The following is a 24,100-nucleotide window of genomic DNA, read 5'->3' on the forward strand; positions in this document are numbered from 1 at the left end:
GTGCCATGAGATGATCTTTAAGGTCCCTTCTGACCTTAATCAGAACCATTCCATGATTCTGTATTTTCTGTCTAGTGAAAGTGTTTCTCCCACTCCTGTGGGAAAGGTGTCTCCAGGCCTCCTGGTGACTTGGGGCTGGAGACTTCGCAGCCATCACCTTCCAAAGACGTGGTGTGGCCTTTGGTCCCAGCCTGGTGGCCAAGAACTCCTTGGACAGCAGCTGGAGGTGGCTTTGGGCACCTGGAGAAGCCTCATGTCCCTGGATCCACATGGAAACACTTGGTCTTCATCATGTTACCTCTTCAGAAAACTGCAGATGAACCCAAGGAGAAGCCTTGGTACCCTTTAGGGATGGGACAGGGAGGGGTGGGGCTGCCTGGGGATGTGAGCCCAGCCTGGGGGTGTGATGGATGCTGAGAATCAGGAATTTCTTCCTCAGGTGGGAGAGCTCCTGGCTGTCAGGGCTTGCCAGAGGGAGCTGGGAGGGCTCCCAGAAGGGCCAGCTGGGATTTGGGGTGGAGTACGAGCAGAGCAGGATGGGGATACCATTCACCTACCCTTGATTTCTGTCAATGTGTTTTAATTCCTCAGCCTCAGCTGAGGAACTCCAGGGTTGTGGCTGCAATTCAGACTTTCTGTGTCCTGTGAGGTGGTTCCCTACATGTAGGTGGGAACTGCTTTCTCCTGCCCTTCGCTGTGCTCCAGCATGGGCAGGGGCAGAGGAAATTTGCAGTTTTACTGGCATTTACCCCTTGGCTGCTTGTTTCTGGTTGCCTGTGAGAAAAGACAAGTGGTTTGCTCAGCACAATGTGTATCACAAGGGTTGGATTTTGAACATCACAGGCATATTTGCATAACTTTCCCAAATCTGCCAAATTCAAGGAGTTTGGAAAGTATAACCTCTCCTGAAGTGAAGATATTCCTGGCTTTAGTGTTTCTCACTGGGCTTGGAGATCTTATTTAGCTCTGAGGTTTCCAGCTCCTGCAGGGCTGGGTGGGTTGGTTCTACTGCAGTGTTTGTAAAATCTTGGGGATCCCAGCAGACAATGTTTTGTGTTTAGCTCTAGAGCATTTGCAAGGTGACAGCGCTGTTAAAAAGCTTTAGAAAAGCACCTGATTGGAGCCAAAGTGACTCATTGCTGCTAGAAAAGCAGCAAATGTTTTTCTGGCATTTAAGTAAAATGCAAAAATATTCATTTCCCACCTTGATACTGAATTAAAGACTCAAAAGTGAGGGGAAAAAGCCCTGTGTTTAGGCCTTCTAGAAAAACACCAGCAGTGCCAAATGATCCACACTGGGTATTTTACAACATGGGGTAAGGCAGTGCCATAAACAGGAACATTCCCAGCTTCCTGAGATGAGATGAGATGAGATGATTGGATTTCTCCTGCGAATTGTGCATTCTGTGTTTTCAGACTTAGACACACTTCATTTGGCACAGTGTGTTTGGACAAGATCCTCAAATCCCTTGGGAGCTGGGTAGATGTTTAAAGCTGATCTCCAGTTTTTGTTTGACCTGCAGGTTTGGATGGGGGATGTGGTGGAGAGGTGGCTCTTCAGACTTCACATTGCACCTCAGCTCTTTGCTGGCATTAGAATTCTTTCATTTCTGCACCTTTCCCACTGTCACTGCTTCTGTTTTACAGGTTATTGGGGTAATGCCAACATTGCTAACATTTCCTTGGTTACTTTGCTATGTCCTCTGAGCCACTTCCCTCATTAAGTGGTTTGTGCTTGTTTGCCATCACCTTTGGTGTTCGGGAGATGCTGATTGCTCTGGTTCTGGATGCAGCTCTGCCCATGAATGCAGAGTAAACTTAGCTTTCCTCTGTGTTTCTGTGCCCTCATTGGAGCATTCACAGCATATTTGTGTGGGAATATTGGTGGCTAACAGTCTATGGGAGAAACTGTCTTGGACAGGAGTATCTTGAGTTTGGATCAGCTAGCCCTGCCTGGTGATGAAAAGCTGTTCCTGGGCCAGGATCCTGCCCAGAGACCTCTCTGCCACTGGATTTGCTCCAGCCCAGAGTGCATCCAAGGAGCTGCTGTGGTGTGACCCTGCAGCAGAGTCAGGTCCTTAGATTCTGCTGGAAATGAGGAGCTGGTGAGTTTGGAGGCTCTCTGTGTTCTGTGCTGTACAAGCCCTGATGAGCCAGGGAAAGTTGAGTTCAGGCACTTGGCAACTGCAGGAAATCCTGGGTGGTGAGGCCCTGGCACAGGGTGCCCAGAGAAGCTGTGGCTGCCCCTGGATCCCTGCAAGTGTCCAAGGCCAGCCTGGACATTGGGGCTTGGAGCAACCTGGGACAGTGGAAGGTGTCCCTGCCATGGCAGGGTGGGCTTTAAGGTCCTTTCCAACCCAACCCATTCTATTATTCCATGATTCCAGGATGCCCAGGCTGGCTCCCCTTACAATATCCATGCTGTATTTTGGCTGCCAAAGAAACACTGGAAGATCATCTTCCAAGGAAGGAAGAGTAGAATTCATACTCCTTTGCTGCTGTGTAAATGAAGGTCCAGGTGATGCTGGTGGCTTTTTGGTGGCCATCTTTTGTCCTGCTAAATCTGGATGTAAAGACATGGTTAAGTCATCAGAGGGCTTGGAACTGGGGAGTGTTCAGGTGTTAAATGGCTGGGTGGGTTGAGGTGGAAGCTCCCAGAAGGGAATGGTGTCCCTAGGGGGCACTCAGGTATTTTTATGTGATATGACTGAACGTTTTCCAACAGACCAGCTCCAATCATCTGCTTCCTGCTTGATTAGGCACAGGACCCCGAGAGCCCAGCATGGCTGAGGGCTGGGTTTGGTTGGGCCCTGCTCGGTGCCTGGCCTCAGTGGACTCTGGCTCACCTAAGAGCCTGAGATAGTGGGGTGACCTGATCTTCTTTTCAAGCCTTCCTTCAGCATTGGCCAAGAAAGAAGTGGGGGTCAGGGAGGCAGGAAATGTGTTATTTCCACTGCTGGGTCCTTAGGGAATCACAGAATGGATTGGGTTGGAAAAGTGACCTTAAAGCCCATCCAGCCCCACCCCTGCCATGGCAGGGACACCTTCCACTGTCCCAGGCTGCTCCAAGCCCCAGTGTCCAGCCTGGCCTTGGACACTGCCAGGGATCCAGGGGCAGCACAGCTTCTCTGGGCACTCTGTGCCAGGGCCTCCCAACCTCACAGGGAGGAATTCCTTCCTAACACCTCATCTGAACCTACTTTCCTTCAGCTTAAGGCTGTTCCCCTGTCGTGTCACTCCATGCCTTTGTTTCAAGTCCCTCTCTAGCTCTCTTGGAGCTCCTTTAGGCACTAGAAGGAGCTCTACGGTCTCCCCAAAGCTTTCTCCAGGCTGAACAACCTCAGCTCTCAGCAGGAATCCTTAGCCTTGTACTTTCCTTCTTCAGAGCTATCCCACCACGTAGCTTCCTGGGAAGATGAGCCCTTCTCATCAGGTTGGTCCCTGGGTTTGTGTAGTTTATCTTGGCCTTCTTTTGACTCCTGGTGGTGGAGTTTCCTTTGATGGAACCAGCCTAAACTTCTGTAGTCCTCAGCTGTCTAACTTCTTGCATAAGAGACTTTCTTTGAGAGATATTTTTAAAGACATCTCTGATAAAAATACCACAGGTAGGAGGGAGAACTCTCAGCACACTCACCTTCTCCAGTGTGATGGGGTTACGCCCTTTACTTTATATAGATCCAGAAAATGGGGAATTTGTAATTCTTTAGATAATGGAGGGTTGCTGAATAATGCTGTATAGACTCCTGTTAAACTTGGAGTCTTTTGTAACACAAAGTGTGATAAAGCCACGTCTGAAGCCTCAGTGGAACAGCCTCTCCCAGAACCTGTCGCTCCTCACGGTGTCATGAGTTGGCAAAAAGTCAGGATTGCTGCCAGTTCTCCCAGCATTGCAGGCAATTAATCCCCAACCTCAGCCTGTGTGCTCTGTCAGATCATGATGAGTGCAGAGAGAGGTGTCCCCCATCTCCCTTGGGGGCAACAAGACCCTAACTGGGACCCCAAAGTCTGTCCCACAGAAGCACAGCCCATCCCTGGTGCTGTAGCAGCCAATGGCTCTCCTGCCACAAGTGGGATTATTTCCCCTTTTTTGGATTGCAGGAGCTGCTGTTGTGAGTTGGATTTGTTCAGTGCTCATGACAGATAATTGCTGCTCCCCTGTGCAGTCCCAGGTGTCCATGGAAGCTCTTATCACTGGTCTGGGTGATGTTGGCCTCAGTCTCGCTCCAAAAATGCTGATAATTTTATGAAAAGAGTTGTTTTAGCATGAACTGCTGGCTTGCTAAACGCTGCTGCAACTTTTTCCCCTGTAAAATTTTAACATAATCTTCCTTTTTTTGAGTGGGGAGCAGCTAAATGGAAGTTCATTGGGAAATGAATATTTAATGCTGCCAGAGAAGGTTCCCAGGGAAGGTTCCTGATTGCACTGGATCCTGGAGCTGGTGATGAATGTGCACTACCAGGGGGATTTGGGGTGTGAATTTCCCAGGGTCTAATCATCTCATAAGGCTGCTGAGTGTGACTCCTTCCCCAGTAATCTACTTAACTCAGTCATTTACCCCTCCTCTTGCCTTGCCAGGAGAATGAATCTCCCAGGTTGTTTGCATGACAAGTAGCCCGGGATTGTCTGGCGCTTTGAGGAAGATGCTGGGAGTTAATTGGAGCAGCTGGAGTTGGTGGTTTCCCATGTTCACTGGCAGGCTGGCTGAGGAGCAGAGCTTTTATGGGCAGCACTATTCCAGGCTGCACCATGTGTTTTGATAGCTAAAATAGTAAGAAAAAAAAAATGGTTTGCCTTCCAAAGGATGTTTTTCTCCACCAAAACTAATCTCGAGGGAAAATGATGTTTGGTAGCTCTAGAATTATTGGATTTGCAGATAGAAACTGCTGTGCTAATGGCAGCTACTGACTGATGACCAAAGCAGCTAACTGGGAGATGTTCTTGGCAGCTGGTCCTGCTAAAAACCTCCCCTCCAAGCCATGAAAACCACAGTGAACAAAATTGAAATAACAACAAAAAAAAAAAAGCTGCTAGCAAGCAAAAACTAATCACTGGATCCACCTCTTCATTTGAAAAGAAATTAAGGATGCTCCATTAGAAGTGTTGTCTTTTAAATTTTATTAGGATTCCCTCCCACCAAACCTTGATTGTGCTAAAAATAAAAGGATAAGCATCCCTTCATCTCTGTTTTTAATTTGCCTACTCCTAAAGCCAAACACTGTGAATAAAATTGCTGCTTGGAGATGGGCTCTGTGATACGTGGTCAGCCTGTGCTGGCAAGGATGGGAACAGAGACAGAAAGAGAGGCTGAAGCACTGGATAAACTGTACAGGTTTTATTTAAATTACTGTCATGTTCTGTGGCTTGCCTGAAATCAAACCCTGCCAGGCATCTCATTGCAGTCCCAGTGGTTTGCACCTAATATGCATTTCATTAACCATTTGCAGATGACTTTATTCCTGCTGTAATGCTGCGTGTGCAGTGTGGAGCTTTTGAAGTGATGGAGGCAGGAGTTGATGAAACCTTAAAAAAAATTCTTTTAACATGACTTGAGAGTCATTCACGCACAGCCCTGGCAGGGTGACGCCAGGCAGGAGTCGTGGTGTCCCTTTTCCCCTTGGTGGCTCGGGGGTGGGAGCATCTTGGAGAGCTTCTCATGCTGGCAGGGCAGGGCAGGGCAGGGAGTCTTCTGTGGTCTGTCTCAACCCCCTGTTGTGGTCTCCAGCTGCCACAGAGGTGGGTGCAGATGTTGAGGTTCACCTCCATCGTCTCAACATCGAGCTGGTTTGATTTTCCTGGTTTCCAGCCTAGTTTTGATCTCACAGAATCCCAAAATGGTTTGGGTTGGGAGAAACCTTAAGGCCCATCTAGTGCCACCCCTGCCATGGCAGGGACACCTCCCACTGCCCCAGGCTGCTCCAAGCCCCAGTGTCCAACCTGGCCTTGGACACTTTCAGGGATGGGGGGTCTGTTGCTTCTGCCCTCCTGCTGGACAGTTCACAGCCCCCAGGTGAGCTCAGAGCCCTGCTGGAGCAGCTCCTGGGAAGGAACCTTGGACCAGGGTTGGAAAGCCCATGTTGAGTTCTCCATCTGGGAGAGTTCTCCAATCCTCTACACAGATTTCACAGGGCTTTGCCCCTGGTTCCCAGTGGGAATGACTGCATCCATGTGGAGTCCATGTGAGCACAGTTGGAGGCTGCTTGGGCTGCAGGTTCAGCCCTGCCTGTCTGCAGGACCAGGGAGAGCCTGGAGAGCCAAGGGGTCTCTCCCTGCTGCCCCATGGCTGGATGAGCCCAGCTTTTGTTAGCATAGCACCAGATCCATGGGTTTTGTGAGGAAAGATAAACATGAAAAATCATTTATGTAAACTCTGTATGAGCTGGGAGAAAATCAGAATGAAATCCATGTTGCAATTCCAAAAGTGCATGGAAAAGCATATTTGTTTTGTGACTCAGAAAGACGTAGCTGGCTTAGGAGTGTAATTTTAGCAGAATTGTATCACTTGGTTTGAGTTAATGTTTTGCAGACAGCAGAGCCCTCAAAACAATGTAAAATCTGGGGGATAAATGGGGATCTTCCTGCTCAGAGCCCACGTGGAGTCAGTGGGAAGCTTACATAGGCAGCATTTTCTCTGCTCTGCAGACAGATTCCCCTTCCTTTGGAGCCAATCCTCGGATCTGGGATAAGAAATGGGGGCTGGCAGTGCTGGGAGGGGGAAGAACCTTCCTGCAGCAGTGGCTGATCTGTGGCATCCATGGAGCCTCAGGGGAGCAGGGCAGGCGCTGGTGGGCAGCTCAGGCCAATTCCATGGCCAGAGTGCCCCCAGCCTTGGAGCACCAAGGGAGCTGGGGAAGGCCAGGATTGCAGCAGGCTGCTGAGTTCCCAAGGGACACCCAGAACCCTCCTGCTCTCCATCCCCACCTACTCTTGGCCACGCTTGCCGTTCCCGTGCCGGGGATTGTGGAGGGCTGCGTGCTGTGCTAAACATTCCCTTTCTTCTGTTAGCCCAGGGACTGCGACTTTCTTAATTGTGGATTCTTTTAGTTAATTGGGAGTGTTTGGAAACGCCTTGCACCTCAGCAGGGTTCAGTCCTGCGGGGTGCCAAGGGCTTTGTTCCTCGGCCAGCAAAGCACTTCAGCCTGGCTCTGAGAACACTTTACAGGCTGCAATAAGCTCATTGATTTCAGGGCACTGCAGGGTTGAGCCAATACCGAATTTCTTCCAATGATCCCGGCTCAACTAGGAACATCCAGGAAAGTGTTCCTTGAATGTTAATGCTACCTTAAATAGGCATGGCTCAGGGTCCACGACTGGGGAGAGGAGCAAAGACTGAACCAGTGTTTGGGGGAGGTTCTTCTGGGAATACAGGAAAAGTCATGGTTAAAGGTGATTTTCCCCCTCTCCCCCGTTTTTTTCCCTCTACTCTGTACTAGCAGGGGTTTGCTCTAACTGTGGTCATCTTCAGCGAGCTTTTAATAAATGAAGAGGAAACTGGAAGAGTTTGGAAAAGCAGAGAATAAGCAAACACTCCAGAGGGACTTGTAGTGGCAACATGATTAATAAGGGACAGTCCTGGTAATTCTATCAAAACAGCTATTGCAAAAGCATATGGAGCATCCTGTGTTTGGGCAGGAGCAGGATTCAGACAAATGATCTAGGGAGATTTATGTCCCTCTTTACGGGAAGGGTTTCTTCTCCCCCTGGAAGTGTGAGGGGAAAAGCTCTGTAGATTTAACCATAGGATCAGACTCCAGGAAAGAAAAGAAATTAGTAAATCAGGCAACTTCTTTGGCTCCCAAGTATTTTTATGTTGGTTGGTTGGTTGATAACAGGGTCCATTCCTTACACTGACCTTTTTTCCTTAACTTTATATATTTATCTTTTTTTTTCTGTCAACCCCCACACGTATGTAGGAATAACCTTAAGGAGCTGAAAAAGGGAAATGTTCTCCGAAAGGAAAATAGGATGCAAAATACAGAATCATAGAGTGGTTTGTTTTGGGAAGGACCTTAAAACTCATCCCATCCCACATGGCAGGGACACCTGCTATCCCAGGTTGCTCCAAACCCCATCCAGCCTGCCCTGGGACACTTCCAGGGATGGGACATCAACAACTTCACCAGGCAACAGAGAAGATTTTCCAAACCATCCTGCCTTCTGCAGGTTCTCCCAGTGCTCTCCTGGGTTTGTTGTCCCCACTGGCAGTGGGGGTGCAGAACTGGCAGTGCCACAGCAGCAGCACCAGCTCAGCCCTGCTCATGTCACCCAGGCCAGGGCTTCCCCAGCACTTTGTTCTCAGAGCAATTATTTCCTTATTTCCTTTGAAGACTTTTACTGTGCAGCTGCTGGGGCAGCTTGGAGCTGTCATGTGGGGAGGCAAACACAGGGAACTGGAGTTAAAAGCTTATAAACTTCTCAGGTTTTAGGAAGGTACAGAGATTAAACGATACTGTGGTTTTCCCCTCCTCCTTTCTCTTTTTTTTATAACACAGAATGAGAGGGGACCTCTTGCACTGCACGTGCATAAATTGTACAGGTTTGGCTCTGCTCGAGGCTGAAATTAAAAAATAAAAGAAAATCAAATAGTCATCCTGACACATGAGACAATGCAGTCGTCCAAAACCAAAATAGTTCTGTGTAGTACTCTGCATATAGGAGTCAGAGATCTGTGTGTGGGCTTCAAGAGATGCCTTGCCTTCTTTTTTTGGAGAAGAAACTTCTGTTAACATCTAAATGATGTCAAGAATTCAGCAAGGATTGAATTCCCTACTTCATCGGCATGAAATTTTTGCATTGCTACTGAACTCTGTTATTTTATCAGCCTCCTGCTCTTCAGACTCCATTTTCCAAAAACTTTTAAAGTGATTATGCAAGTCAAACCTAATTTCTTATCACAATTCTTGTATATATTGGCTCAGTTGTTTGCAAGGGATTGTTTCACCCACCCTGTTTCCCTTGGCATTTTTAGAAGGTTCTTGTAGTTGTTAGCAGCTGTAAATGGTATTAATAAGGAGTATTTCGTTGCTGGTTTCTGCAGTTTTCTCTGCTGATTAGGCTGCATTGCCAAAGGTTGAGCAAGTTTCTAAAAGCAGGATTGTTCTTTGAGTTGTGAAAACACAATTCTCAACAAAATAACAGCTGTATCTGTGTCAAGAATTCTGCAGGCAGGCTGCTTCATCCCTGCAGAAACTGGGGTAAACCACACAATTAATCCAAAGCGGTACTGATGTTAAAATCAATGAAGTTTCACCTAAATGTTTAAAGAGGTTTCACCTGAATGTTTAAAGATCCAGCCAGGAAGACGCCGAGGTTTTTTTCCTTTCCTCAGGGTTGTGTTTGAGGTGGAAAGCACTTTCCCACTCCAGCATTTCCCTTTGGTGCTGTCCCTGCTGTGCTGGGCTTCCCAAAGCAGCTTTTGGTGGGTTGGGAAATGCCTTCCTCAGAGTAGCACAGGCTCTTGGTGCCACTGGGCACATCTTTGGTTGGGTTTCACCCAGGGAATCCCGAGTGTGGCATCCCTGAACAGCTCTGTATCTTCAGGGGTTTCCAGGGCTCAGGTTGACAAAGCCCTGAGCAACCTGAGCCTGGTCTGAGAATCATGGAATCATGGAATGTCTCGATTTGGAAGGGAGCACTAAGGTGTAGTAGAACCTTCCATGATCCATTTTCTCCTAATGTTTTTTTGAGTGATGACTCCAAGTGTCTTTCCTCAGAGCATGTCCTTGCTGTGGTCACCACATCGTGCTGTTGGAGTAGAAGATTCACCCAGATAAAATTCACAGAATGAGTGAACTGATAATAAGTGCCTGAAAAAGCCCTTGGCATCTTCCCATGTGGCTCTTTTGACATGTAGGTGAAACTTCATTGATTTTAACATCAATACCACTTTGGGCAAATGGTGTATCTCACCCCAGTTTCTGCAGAGGTCTGTCAGGCTGCCAGTGAAATTCCTGAGCAGATGCAGCTGTTGTTTTGTCCAGTCCTTGTGCAGAGCCTGCTGTTAGAGCCTGGCTGCAGGTGGGGAAGGGCTCAGCAAGGTGACACTCACCCCAGAAAGGGAAGCTGATGCCAAGCAAAGCCTGTTGCTGCCTGGATCCCATGGGGCAGGGAGCTTGCCATCTGTGTGGCAGCAGTGAGGAGACTGTCCAGCCACAACACCACAGCCAGGGTCACTTCCCTCTGGGGCTTTGGAGGAGTGACCCTGTCCCACCTGTGACCCTGTCCCACCTGTGACCCTGTCCCTTGTGTTGGGTTGTGCTCAGGTGGAAGCTGCAGCCTGTGGCTCATCCAGCACATGGGGATCAGCCTGGGGCTGACTGTGGGGAGAGAAATTGTGTGAGAGAAATTGCTGGAGCAGAGTGAAGGTGTGACCAGCAGATCTGAGCTCAGGCTTCCAGCAGAGCCTCTCCATGTGGAGAGAAGTGACCGTGCTGGGAAACAGCTTGGAGCTGCTTGGGCACCTTGTCCAGCCAAACCTACCTTCCTGGGGACTCCCTGCACTGCTGGGGCTCAGAATTCCACCCCTGCTGGCCCCTGGAGACACAAAGGCTTTGATGCTGAGGCTGAGCAGGGCTGGCTGCTCCTGGTCTCAGTTCTTGGTCGTGTTGCTCAGCTGCTGTTCCTGGAGAAGCTCCCCAGCTCAGCCAGGACATTAATCCTGGCTCAGGCAGGAGCCTCCTTGTTCTGTACCTAGAATTATCTCTGAGCTGTTCTCCAAGGTCTGGAGCAGATGGAGAGAGACATCACAGGCAGAGGGGAGAACAGTTTGGACTTCCAGTCCTCATGGACTGGAAAAACAAAAGGAGTTTTGGATGTGTGGAAGCAGTTCAGACGTGCTGTGTCATTAATCTTCATCTGTGGCTTTTAAAATCAGCAGCAGCTAGAGTCTCCCAGATTTGAAAGCTGTGTTTGTTCAGATGGAGTGGACGTGTAGGGAATTTTTTCTGAACTTCGCCCCACCAAGGTAGGTTTCTGTCAAGTGGATTGACTGGAGCAGCACTGCACAGTGTGGCTCTGACCATTGCAACAGCCCTGGTTTACTGGGTCAGCCCAGTGCTTTCATGTTTAAAGTTGTCACACATTTAATACTTGACTGTTTTGTGCCCATTCTTAATTTCTAAAAAGAAAAAAAAATCCACGCTGCTTTTGAGCTGGAGTTTCTCATACTTAAGTCTGTGTAAAGATGATTTATGGTGCTAGAAGGGCTCCACTGGAAATGCGAGATCTATTATGAAGTGGATTGAACGGCCCATGCTGAAATGTTTATTGCTGTCTTCAAAATAGAATACATCAGGGTTGATGGGGCCTGTCCAGGAAAGAGAGAGAGTGCAGAGCAGTGGGGCTAGTGGGGTATTTTTAGTATTCCAATAAAAGACAAGGCTTTTAAAGGAAATCACTTATTGCCATTTTGCAATCAAGAATGCAGGAGTGTTCCAGGGACTGCAAGAAATATGCTTCAAGAATGTGGGAGCCATAAGGAACTAATCATTAAATATTCTCCCGTTTCCACCCCCGGCCCTGTGCTGAGGAAGCCATTTAGGAGCTCTGCAATTTGTATGGAAATCTCAGCCCTCCTGACCACTCGGTCAAGCATCCTGGGGACTTGGGAGCCAGCAGCCTATTTCCAAAAGTTCCTACAATTCCTGGGCGAGTGGGGCACTTTGGAAAATCGGAGACACATGGACCAGCCTTCAAGAACACTTAATCTGACCCTAAATGACTGATATGAACACGATATGATCTTTTTTTTGTGCTGTAACCTCTTCCCCTTGATCAGTGCCGTGCTGGGGAAGTTGTCCTTGCAGATTCAGATGGATCAGTAAAGCTGAGGGGTTGTTGCTGTTGTTGTTCCACTCGTTTCACTGAGCCGTGATTATTTTTATTTCTTGTTTATTTTTTTCATGTGATGCTTGAAACATTTTGGAAGTGTTTTGGTGCTGTAATACATCCATCTAAGTAGGGAGGGAGCAATCCCAGCATTTGCCAGAGTGAAAAACAAAGGAAGAGGCAAAGGATAATTCTTTCCCAAGTGATTTAAGAGCCTAATGGGACAATTTAGTGATGCATCCAAGCAGAGCTGGTGCTTGCCTGCTCCTTCTCCCCACGTTCCCACCTTTTTCCCTGTCTGGCCCTGGTGTCCTGGGGAGGCAGTTCAGGGAGCTACAATGGCAGAAAACTGACCCCACCAATAACAAAGCCAGGCTGTGGGGCTGGTGGCAGATGGACATGGGCAGATGTCCCCTTCTGCGCCAGGCCAGCAGAGCTGGCTTTCATTTGATTATTTTTCTTTCCCCGTTTGTTTTTACTGGAGAAAGTCGTGCAGGAACACCAGTTCCCTGCTGAGATCATCTGTCACAGCTTCTGCCTGTCCCCAGCTTGCTGCAGGTACCAGGGCTGGGGTGTGACCCTTCCTTTCAGGAAAACCCTTTGGAGTTTGCCAGCTGGGCTGGGCTTCTGCATCCCTGCTGGAGTCAGGGCTGGGGAGGGAAGCTGAGCTGGACAAGGTCCATGGAGGCCCAGATTTGGGAGGAACCCCAGCCCTCAGCACTGCCCCATTCTGGGATTTAACTCACTCTGGCTCCAGGCTGGTGAGTCCTTGCAGGCAGCGCTGGTAAATCTGAAGAGCCTGCAAAGAGCTGGGACTTGTGCTGCTGAAGGTCCCACCTGCTTGGATTTTCCATTGGAAACCCTTGGATTTTCTGGGGTGATTTTGTTCTTGCCAGGAGAGCTTCTCCTGGCAGTCCCCAGACCCTGATCCCTGCTGCTCTCCCACCACAGCTCATGGCACAGTTCATGACAAGCCCCTCTGTTCCTCACTGCTTATGCTATGGGGAGATATCTTCTGGTGGAGATGGGGATATCCCAGCTAAACCTGGGCTTCCTCACCCTTTCTGTTGGTTTTTCTGAACTTACTCCAGAGCACAAGGGTTCAGGTGACACCTGTGGCTTGGCTGGGCTCACCTGAGTGCTTTGAGAGACCCTCATCTGAAATAAGGGATTTTTAGAAGCTTTACAGTCTTGTTTGAGCTGTTTTGCTTCCTTTCTTCTGGGAAGCCTCCAGTGTACGTTGAAGTTTGTGAACCTTTCACAGGTCCCATTCCAAGCTGCAGCTCCATTGCTCAGGGATGCAGAGTATTCCTTGACTGCTGCTGTTCCTTGGTGTCCCTGATGTAAGGGAAAGGATGCCTGAGAGTTTGGAGGAGGGACAATTGGAAAGTGTGTGTGCTTGTTTAATTTAAAAAAAAAAAAAAAGGAAGAAAATAAGCCACATGCAAAGAAATCCAGTAACCACATCTGCCGATGACCTTTGGGGTTGGAAAGAGTTTGATGATAGTGTGAAGCCAAGCAAGGAAAGTCTGTGAAGTCACTCCAGGAGAACAAAAGGAAAAACCATGAGGATGTTTCCATGTTGGGGCTTGCTGGGAGCTGGGTGAACTTCACAGCTCTGGATGTGCTGCCCCGGCCCACCCCTCAGAACAGGCAGAGATGGGTTGAGGTTTCCAGTTATGGGTTGGTTTGGGGTTTTGGGGATGGGGAGTCACTTGGGGAAGCTGTTGCCTCTCACACCTGCTCTTCCTGTGATGGTGAGTCCAGGAAATGGTTTTATTATCCAGAATTTTTGCAGAAGAGTGTTCAGCTCTGTGTGGGGATTGCTTTAAAGCTCTCTGGTTCAGTAATTCAGTCTGAGAGGTACATGAACCATTTATCCACCATTGTCCTCTCTCAACTACCTCCTGCTATTTAAAGGAGATACAAATTTAGCTCAAAGTGTTCCTTTTCCCACAGACTCCTCTGAAAGTTAAAACTTGTGACAGTTTAGTTCTTGCTGTGCTCTTGCCTTGTCTTCAGCTCCAAACAAATGTCGTGCCTGTCTCTGAGCTTCTCTTCTGGTTGCTCAGAAGATACAATAATTTATATTTCTTAATTTCCATGGGAAACTTTCCTGCCTTTGAGCTGCCCTTTCTCTTTTCTGGTTCTCAGGGCAGTGCGAGAGGTTCAGGAATTGTTTAATACACCCACAGTCAGATGTGGCACCTCAAACCATTGGATCTGAGCCTTCCAAAGGCAGGAGATGACCTTCCCATGGAGCAGCTGAACATCAGAGGTGCTGAAATGTGAGCAGCAGCTGGAGGCTGTGAGCAGAGCCCTGAGCTCTTGGTGAGGTTGGGTTTGTGCCTCTTTCTGGAGGAATTTGGGATTTCGGTGCAGTTGTGCTTGGAAGCAGTTCAAGGCACTACCTGGCATGCATCTGGAATTTGAAAAATAGATTAAAAAAGAAGCAAATTGAAGTATAACAATAATGGATTAAGAGAAACACTTCTCTCACTTCCCTTCCCTCAGCCGGGCTGCGCATGTGGTGTGGGACCCAAAGTTTGGGATTATTTGATTGCTGAAGTCATGAAGGTTTGGATATCAACTCACTCCACGCTGCTTCTGGGGCTAATCTGACATTTTCTGGTAGTGGTGGTTTTCATCCTGATGGTTTTTAGCCACACTTGTTTTGCCAACAGACCCTTCTGTCAGTGACATGAGGTATCTCCCTGCCCTGATCAAAGGCTTGTGGGGGCAACAAACTCATTTGGGTGCCCCAAAGGGAATCCTATCTCCAACCTGAGATGACCAAACCCCACAAAAATGCAGTTTTTAGCGTGTGAAATAATATTGACTGAGGAGTTAACGTGGATAAACAAAGTCTGTACCTTTCCCTCAGATAAATAGTTTCTTCAGGTTAATCTGGCATCATGAACAGCTCCAAATGTGGAATAACTCATAGACCGGGAGCTTTTTCATCTTACATAGGAATGACCTGGGTTTTTCTTTCTTCCAAATAAGGAATTAATAATGCAATAGTTGTTGTTTCCAACGAGCTCAGCTTTTTTGAGAGGTGTCTTTTTTTCCCCTCCTCGAGACCCAGTGAAACACATGAACATTTGGAGCCTTTAATAACCGCTCACCGAGCCTGGTCTTGATTTCTCTGAGACCTGCCAATGATTTTGATGTCAGGGTTGAGAGGTCCAGCTGTAGTGTTGAATTCCTCGAGGCAGAGCAGTTGAAAAGGAAGGTCAAAAGCAATAAGGACCAGGTTCTCCAGGCTGGGGGGGCGTCGGGTAACACCGCCTTTCCCCAGCCCTCTCGCCCAAGGAAACGTTTGGCTGTCACAAAACTAATAAAGAACAAACCTCCCGAGGGTGGGTTCAGTGCTGCAGGTGTAGCAATCGGGGCTGGATTTACATCCAAGCCAGCTTCATAGCGTGGGATTTCTGCTCAAGTGCTTCTTAATGCAAGACAAATTGAATAGCCGGCTCGCTCGGCACGGGGAAAATGTTAGAGGGAAAGATTTTTTTATGGCTTTTGGGGGAGAAAGTGTTTGGCTCTTTTTTAGGGAACATAAAGATGGATTTCTTGGGGTGCTTGCCATGTGAAAGTAGTGCTTTAGGTATGTGCAAAGGGTGCAGAGCCAGCCTCCGAGCTGGTTCTCTGCTGCCTCAGAAAGCAGGGCTTTGAAGGGATTTGGGCAGGGTTTCTGCCAGATATCTGGCAACACGGGCTTAAAATTAACTTACTGAAACAGCAGATAAAATTTGGGTTTTTAAAAGCTCTGATATTGAATAGAAGTCCTCGAGGAAGGCAGCCAGGACTCTGCAGCCCCTGGTTGAAGCTCCCATCCTTGCCCTGCCTCTCTGCTGCCCTATAAAACAACGATTATGTGTTTATAAGTTACTGCTCCATGTCCCTTATAAAAGAAGACTTATTCATAAACTTCTGGATGGACAGTTCTGTGGGAATATAACTTCCTTGGCATAAACCAAGCTGTTTTTTCCAGATAATGTAATCCTATACAGGCTCTTTAAAGTCAAAGCATGTTATTTATTATTGTTTTATCATCTATAAAAGACATCAGTGTGGAACCTGGGAATGACACTACACTCAAATAAGCAGGAAAGATAGGGAGAACCCCAAGGACAACTGCTGTTCCTGAAATATTCCCCAGCAAGGTGCTGGGGGATGCTCAGGGCTGCTTTCCCTGTTCCTCCTCCCTGCAGGCACAGAGCCAGGGCATTGCCATAGGCAGATCCCATTTTTGGGTGGGATTTGCCATATGCAAGTTAGACATTGTTGGAATGGACTTGGATGCAGCCTTGCAGCTTCTGAAGTCAGGGCAGAAGACTTGGCCACACACACATTCACATGCCTTAGAAATTTTATTTTAATGGGCTGAAATCAGTATTGACTTCAATCCCCAGGACCCAACCCCCACGTGGCTGCATTTGCTCTCTGAATATTCTCAGTCCTGAGCCCACAGAACCACCCAGCTCACCCAAGGACAGCCACTTCCCAAGGCTCCAGGGTCCCAGCTGAGGTGGATTTGGGGATGACAGATGGAGATCACATTGGTCAGATCTGTCCAAAGGAGAGCTGCTGCTCCCTGTGGGGAGGGGCTGCCCCAGCAATCTGCTTCCAGGCTGGAGGAGAGTGCAGGGCTGTGTACCCTGTGGAGAGAGGACATCACTGCTCAGCATCTGCTCTGGGCACTGCCCTGTCCAGGACCAGCCCAGCCTGGGCACTGATGGCAGCAGTGGGACTGGAGGAGATTTCCTTGCCCACTGAGTCCACACCTCAGCTATCATAGGCAGATTCCCTCTGCACTCCCTTCCATCAGCCCTCCCAGCATGCCTGGGAAGCATTTGGGATGCTCTCCCTGGTGGCTGGGTATTCCCAGTGGCAGCCCAGTGGCTGATGCTCTGAGCCCATGGTGGGTGAGGACGTTGCTGTGAGGTTCTGGTGCCATTGCTGGGGTTGGGGCTGCACAGAGCAGCAGGGTGGATTTGCTGTTCAGCTCCAAGGCAGAGGGACAGAGCAGCATTGCCACTGGGGACCTTTCACAGGACCTGCAAAGGCATGGGTGAATCTCCCTGCTCCCCTCACATCCCTGCCTGAGCTGGGGGCACTGCAGTGGGCTTGGCATTGCTCTGGGATGTAGGGATTGTGGCTGGAACGTGTTGGGGTGAGCTGGGGTGAGATGCTGAGCAGCCACAGGGAACACAGCAGGTGCTGCTGGTGCCAGGAGTGCTGGGGGCTGAAGGAGAAGGGCTGAGGCTTTGCCAGCATTGGTGGTGCTGGGAAACAAAGGTCCCCTCAAGCCCTGGGATGTTCCTTGCAGGTGTGTGTTTATAAAAATGATTGAAAAGCCAGCATCTGGGGGATGATTGAAAACCCAGGATCTGGGGGATGCCAGGGGGAGGAGGAAGGTGCAGTGTCTCCTCTGAAGGAACTGCCCAGGGTGATGTTGGGATGTTGACACCTTGCAGAGCCCTGGCTGATAACACATGGAATGATTTTAATGGTAAATCAATATCTGATAGAAGCAGACCAGAAATCTTCTGACACTTATTCAAGAGGGATTTGTCAAAACACGATGGATTTATGACCAAGTTCCTGCCTGCCTGTTCAAAGGCTCCTGAACCCCTGCCAGATCCTGAACACACTGAATTCCCAGGAGTTCCACTCAGCACAAGGGGATATTTCACAGTAAACACAGCCTTGTCACCATGCTGGCACCCAGGGGACAGGGAACAGTCTGGCTGCTCTGTGTGGGTGCTCTGAGGGCTTTTCCCCCCATCAGCAGCTCTGGTTGTGAGCAGACACCTCTGGGCAGACACTGCTGAGCACACAGCTCTGCCAGGCTCCCACCATTTCCTTGGAAGTAAAACGGCTCCAAGGAAAAGTTTGGATCATTGAGTCTCAGCTGCCTCCATCTGAGCAGTCAGCAGCAGGAATTGGAAAGTCTGGATGGTGAACCACAAACACCAAAGCTGGCTGAGGCAGGTGGCTGCTCTTCTCTGAGGAAAACACTCCAGCAGTGTTAGTTGGGATTAGTGACTGGAGGCAAATGGGATTGTCTAGCACACGACACCCTGCTCTTCTATGAGGCTGCAAACCAGAAATGTTTGTCATTCTCCATCCCCTCGCAGCTCTGCAGCACAGCTGGGGTGTCAGGGTGCTGTCTGTGGCATGGGCTCCATCCCAGAGCAGAGGGATGTTCCCAGGGGCAGGAATGGGCTCTGTCCAGCTCTGCAGGGTGAGCTCTGAGCCACCCCTGGGATGGGAAAACAGCAGAGGTTGGGATGGAGAGAGGGAAATGGAATGATTTCTTGGAGTTGTGTGTGACTGGTGTTTGTCACTGCTGAGGACACTGGCAGGGCTCCAGGGAGTTGGGTCTGAGTAGGGAATAACCTGGGCAGAACTTGCACCCTGGAGTTACACAGCCTGGCCCAGGGGCTTCCAGGCTGAGGAGGCACAAGGGAACAGGAGTCCTCAGCTGTGCTGGGATTATCATCAACCCCCTGGGCACTGAGGTGCCAGCTGGGGGTGGAGGTTCCTCTCCTGGGTGCCCTCCAGGTAAATTTGGGTCTCAAGGATTTCTTTGCATTTCTGTGTGAACCCAAGCTGGAAAATTGGTGGTGTGGGGGTAAACCAGGCACAGTGGGAAGGGTGTCCATGAGGAGCCCCAAACCAGTGACCCTCAGAGCTGACAAATCCTGGGGAGAGGGAATGGACTGGGGACCTGGGCTGCTCCAGGTGACCCCGGGAAGGGACAATGTGGTGAGACCCCCAGGTCCTGTGCTCTCAGGGCTTGGCAAAGCAGGTGAGACAGTCCAAAGAGCAATCTTAACCTAAATAACATGTATTTTAACCTTTTCTTTTCATCTTGTATTTGAAAATGTGATCTTCATTTGAAGAAGGTTTGGTGAGGTTTGGAGTATTGAACCCCCTGAGCCAGGGCAGAGGTGCAGCTGAGCTCAGCAGTAACAGCAGAGCATGTGAGGTGCCAGTGCTCCCAGGAATGCTGGGGAGATCCCCATCCTGCATGGAGCGTGCCCTGGGACTCAGTGTGAGCTGGGAATGTGCTCCCTGCATTCCTGCCCTGCTCCTAGGAACTGCATCAGCAGCTGGATCAGCAGCTGGAGCACTTTGGCAGAGGGAGCTTCAGGAGCATGGCATTTACTCCAGGCTGCCTTAATTATTTGCTCTGTAATTGCACATGGATTTCTGCTTCCCACCTTTCCCTGAGAGATGCAGCTCGGATTTGTATTCCTGTCACTGTTTTCTTTTGCATGAGAATCTTTTCTTTGTTCTCTTCCGACTCCTGTTGACTTTAAGAATGGCTTTGATTCCTGAACTTCTCTTTGAGGGTTTCTTGTCAGGGGGAATATTTATATTCCATAGCATTTCAGCAAAAAAAGGCAAAGCAGGCAGGGAACCCAGAATGCAGAATTCCTGTCAGATCCTATCAATAGCTTTTGTGGGGAAAGCATGTGAAACAGCCAGGTTTTAAACCTTCAGATCTTTCTGATCTGCTGTTTGCAGTACCAGGGGGGAAATGTGTGTAACATCTGCTCTCTATCATGCAAGAGGTGCTTTGAAATGTGTGTGCTGTGGGCAATCCATGTGCTCCTGGGTTGGTGTCCACGTCTGATCCATGTCCCTGGGATCAGATCCACACTGGCAGCCCTGCTGCTCCCATCTCACCTGGGACGAGGACAGGACTTGACCAGCACTTTTTGGCTCCAGGTTTTTAATGCCAGTCTTTTCCCAGGAATAAATGAGGTTTATTTAATTTTGCTGTCCCCCTCTCACTGTCCTGACTGTGCCCTGCAGTTCCTTCCCTCAGCACTGCCCATTAGCAATCCTTTATTAGTTCCCCACCTTCCCCTCTTCCTGCTGGGGAATAATTTGGGGTTTATGTGCAGTTTTTCTTGGGACTTGTCAAAGAATAATTACACCCCATTAACTCCACTCTGTATCATTACTAATTCACACCTATGGAGTATTTTCCAAGCAGCTGATCTCGGTTGTCTCTTAATTGCTGGAGTCCATAAACTCTGTTACGCTGAAACTGTGCGAAGGATTTGCACCCTCTAAAACTTCTCCCTCCAGTGCAAAACATAACAGAGAATTGGAATGTGGCAGCTTTATCAGATCTTACTTCTTCCCTATTTAGGCAAATTATTTGCTTCTGGCTCTGTTGAAAACTCCAAAATGTATATTAAGGTGTAAAAAAAAAAAAAAAGAGACTAAAAGGGCAAGAAAGTTGTGGCTGTTCAGCCTGGAGAGGAGAGGACTCCAGGGAGACCTCAGAGTCCCTGCCAGGGCCTAAAGGGCTCAGGAGAGCTGGAGAGGGACTGGGGACAAGGCATGGAGGGACAGAACAAGGGGGAATGGCTTCCCACTGCCAGAGGGCAGGGAGAGATGGGAGATTGGGAAGGAATTGCTCCCTGTGAGGTTGGGAGGCCCTGGCACAGGGTGCCCAGAGAAGCTGTGGCTGCCCCTGGATCCCTGGAAGTGTCCAAGGCCAGGTTGGACACTGGGGCTTGGAGCAGCCTGGGACAGTGGAAGGTGTCCCTGCCATGGCAGGGGTGGGACAAGATCAGCTTTAAGGTCCTCCTAACCCAAACCCATCTGGGCTTCTGTGATTCCATGGATGATTTCAATGGATCAGTTTGTGTTGCTGGCTGAGGTCACTAATCAGCAATTCCATCCAGGTGTCCTCCAAACAGAATTCTCCAAACAGAGTCACTCCAAACCATCCAGCCCACAGCATGCAGTCCCTGCATCTTGTCCCTGCTGAGCCAAAGGCTTTGTCCTCACCACATCCTGGGACACCCCAGGAGGAGCACACAGAGGTGATGCCTTCCCTGCCAGCACCCAGGACCTGCTGGAGCCAAGGCAAGGAAGAGCTGCTCAACCTCACTTCAGATAACAAATGGTTTCAGCTGAGCATAAGAGAAAAAAATACTGTTGGTGGCAACTCATTTCCCTGGAAAAAGACTCCTGGCCCTTGGCAGGGAAACAGTTTTTGCACAGAAAACATGACACTATTTACAAAAAGCAGTGTCTAATATCCTTTTCCAGCTTGGAAAGAGGAGTTTATTTTAATACATCCTTTTTTAATTGCCATGAGCTGGACTTGTAAATACTGTAAGTGGTTGAGTAATAGTTTTCTGTGAGCAGAGCAGAGGAAGGGACAGGTTTTCCGCTCTTGGAACCCTGGGGATTCCCACAGCTTGGACAAGGAGACAGCACGGAGCAGATACTGAACACAAACAAAAGCCTCTTAATTAAAAGATCATTTAAGCCCAGGGGATGCCCCTGAGTGTGGTGCCAGTGGCCAGCACAGTGATCCAGCTGGGTGAGGAGTTTCTGTGTTGAGGGTGGTGTGGGAGGTGGATCCAGGCCATTCTCACTAAAACATTTCTTCCTTTCCTCTAAAAGAGGGGAGAGAAAAGGGAGAGCTCCCCCTGAGAAATGGGGAGTTAAGGAGAAGGGAGGTGGTTCTGCCCCTGTGCTCCTGTGCACAGGTTAGCCCCAACCTGCAGAGCTGCCCCAGCACAGGAAGGAGCTGGAGCTGCTGGAGAGTCCAGAGGAGGCTCCAGGATGATCAGAGGGATGGAGCAGCTCTGCTGGGAGGAAAGGCTGGGAGAGCTGGGATTGTTCAGCCTGGAGAGGAGAAGCTTTGGGGTGACCTGACTGTGGCCTTGCAGGACCTGAAGGAGCTGACAGGAAAGATGGAGAGAGACTCTTTACAAGGGATGGAGGGACAGGGCACAGGGAATGGCTTCAGACTGCCTGAGGGCAGGGATGGATGGGATATTGGGAAGGAATTGTTCCCTGGGAGGGTGTGAGGCCCCGGCACAGTGCCCAGAGAAGCTGTGGCTGCCCCTGGATCCCTGGCAGTGTCCAAGGCCAGGTTGGACATTGGGGCTTGGAGCAGCCTGGGATAGTGGGAGGTGTCCCTGCCATGGCAGGGGTGGGACTGGGTGGGCTTTAAGGTCACTTTTCCCACCCAACCCAGTCTGTGACTCTGTAAGTATTCCATGAATTAGTTCCCTCCAGCAGGTGTCCAACAGTTCTGTCACCTTTTTGCTGTCATTCAGCTGTGAGGGAGAGAAAAATCTCCTGTTGGTGTTTTCTGGATCAGCCTTCCTAACATTCCATAAGTCAGAGTTTTTCACACTGTCCTTCAGAGCAGCTGGGGTGGCTGAACAGAAAAGTGAAGTTTTTTAAGATCTCATTTGTTCTTCACTTCTGCAGGGATCCAGTGGGTTTTGGGGCAGGATGAGGCACACAGAGCCACAGGCAGAGCACTGTGGGATTCTCTCCAGTGCTGGATGATGCCTGTTTTCCCAAGGCAGGTACATGCCTGAAAGCCAACTCTGCACAGAGTTCTGTCTGAAAGCAGGAGTACTTCATGTTGAAAACAATTTCCTGATGCAATTTGGATTTCCTCCTGGATAATCCTTTGCCCCAGTGGGATGGTACAGAGGGATTCGAGAACAGCTGAACTGGCCTTGCAGTGAGTTAAACACATCCCTTAATGTTTCCATGGCAGATGTTCAGGTAGGAAGATAGCCTCAGGTATCAAAATATTGATTTGAAGGGTCAGGAAGAGAAGGAGCCACTCTGGCAATGTGGGGTTTGGGTCCACATCTCTGCTCAGGTCACCAGAGTGCAGGGCCTGTCAGAGGGTGAATCAGTCCCAGCTGGGAGCAGGAGGAGGAGGAGTTTAATCCCAGAAAACCATTTGTAAATGATGAAGGCAGCAGCCTAATCCTTGTTCTGTCTTCTCCAGGGATGCTGGTGGTGATCGTGCTGCTGCTCATCGCCATCGCCGTGGTCGCGCTCTGGCCGACGCATTAACCCAGATCCCCTGGGAGCAGCTGATCCTTGGGAGCACCAGGGCTCTGGGGAAGGGAAGGACCCACTCTGTGCTGGGAACCAACTCCTCAGCTGGGAACCAACTCCTCAGCTGGGAACCAACTCCTCAGCTGGGAGTCAACTCCACGGTACCAGACTGAAGCAGCGTCCGCCAGACATCCTCTCTCCTTGGAGCACAGCTGAGGAGCTCTGTGGGATTTGGAGGATTTCTTCAGGAAAAGGGCTCTATTCCCACCCTCCTGTGGCTCTCAGGCAGCTGCAGCTGTAGGATGGACCCATCTCTCCTGCATCTGCATCTGAGGACATGCTAGTGCTGCTGCACTACCTGCTTTGCTGAGCTCAGACATCCCAGGGGCTTCAAACACTGAAATCCATGAGTGGTTTGGAGAACAGCAACATTCCCGTCCTTTGGGATCCTTCCTCCAGAGTGAAAATGCTCCATGGTTTTCAAGGATTAGTCTTGGGGAATGACTGCATCTGGATTCTCACAGGATGGGAAGCAACAGCCCTGCAGGACCCCCGTGGGCTGCACAGAATTGCTGGGGACTGGGTCAGTGCTCAGCCCTGGGGGGAGGTATTGGTGAGTTATGGATCTCCATGGATAGGGTTATTGAAATGTATGGATGGAGTTATTGGTGAGTTATGGATCTCCATGGACAGAGTCACTGATCTCCATGGATAGAGTATTGGTGAGTTGCTGATCTCCAGGGATGGGAATTAAACAGCAGCAGGACTCAGTGCAGCCTGTGGAAAGCTCTGCCCTCGTGTGCTCCCCAGGGGCTGCACCAGCCTGGCCACGGGAGATGCACCAGAATTAACGTCCTAATCGAGCTCTGCTTCTTCCTTTGACAACTTCTCACACACTTTACAGCTGAGAGGAAGGATTACCTATTTCAAAACTAATGAAAAAGAAGTATTGAATGTTTGCTTCTGGCCAAGAGAATAATTATTTTGTTACACATGCCAGCTTGATTTCAGGATTAATAGAGCAAGCAATAAATACTGATTAAAGCTGATCCATTTATATACAGTTTATCTACCTGGGGTTTTATTGTTTCCTACTGTTTGTGTTGTCTGATTTATTCTGTTGAATGATTTATCCAACACTGCCATATCCTAAGGGCTGGTTTGGAGAAGGAAATAAGCAATTTCTGTTGACTTCTTTGTGTGTATTCTGACAGATCTGTGAGACTTGCCAAGGGCTGGGCCTCCCCTGCCCTGGTGGAGAGTCTCCTTTCACAGCTCTCACCTGGCTTTTGGCACTCATTTCCCTCTGCCTGCCTTCCACCCACACAGCACATGCAGCACTGCTCTGGAGGGTGGGAAGCCAGGCTGTCCTGGTGCTGTGTCTCCTCTCCACTGACACAAATCCATTTTGCTTGTCT

The 24,100-nt window shown here is 49.3% G+C and overlaps 1 protein-coding gene across 1 annotated transcript in view; it reads left to right on the plus strand.

Annotated features, from left to right (window-relative positions):
* Window positions 1-23,750, plus strand: part of STX8 (syntaxin 8) — a 105,515-nt gene extending 81,765 nt beyond the window's left edge. Inside the window, exon 9 of the mRNA XM_085078001.1 lies at window positions 22,630-23,750. Within this exon, the coding sequence (XP_084934127.1) occupies window positions 22,630-22,697 (68 nt within the window). The 3' untranslated portion in view covers window positions 22,698-23,750. The remainder of the gene's footprint in view (window positions 1-22,629) is intronic.
* The last annotated feature ends 350 nt before the right edge of the window (window positions 23,751-24,100 follow it).

The sequence above is a fragment of the Lichenostomus cassidix genome, chromosome 18 (assembly GCF_008360975.1).
Source record: "Lichenostomus cassidix isolate B80296 chromosome 18, HeHo_3.0, whole genome shotgun sequence".
In the NCBI taxonomy this organism is placed as follows: domain Eukaryota; kingdom Metazoa; phylum Chordata; class Aves; order Passeriformes; family Meliphagidae; genus Lichenostomus; species Lichenostomus cassidix.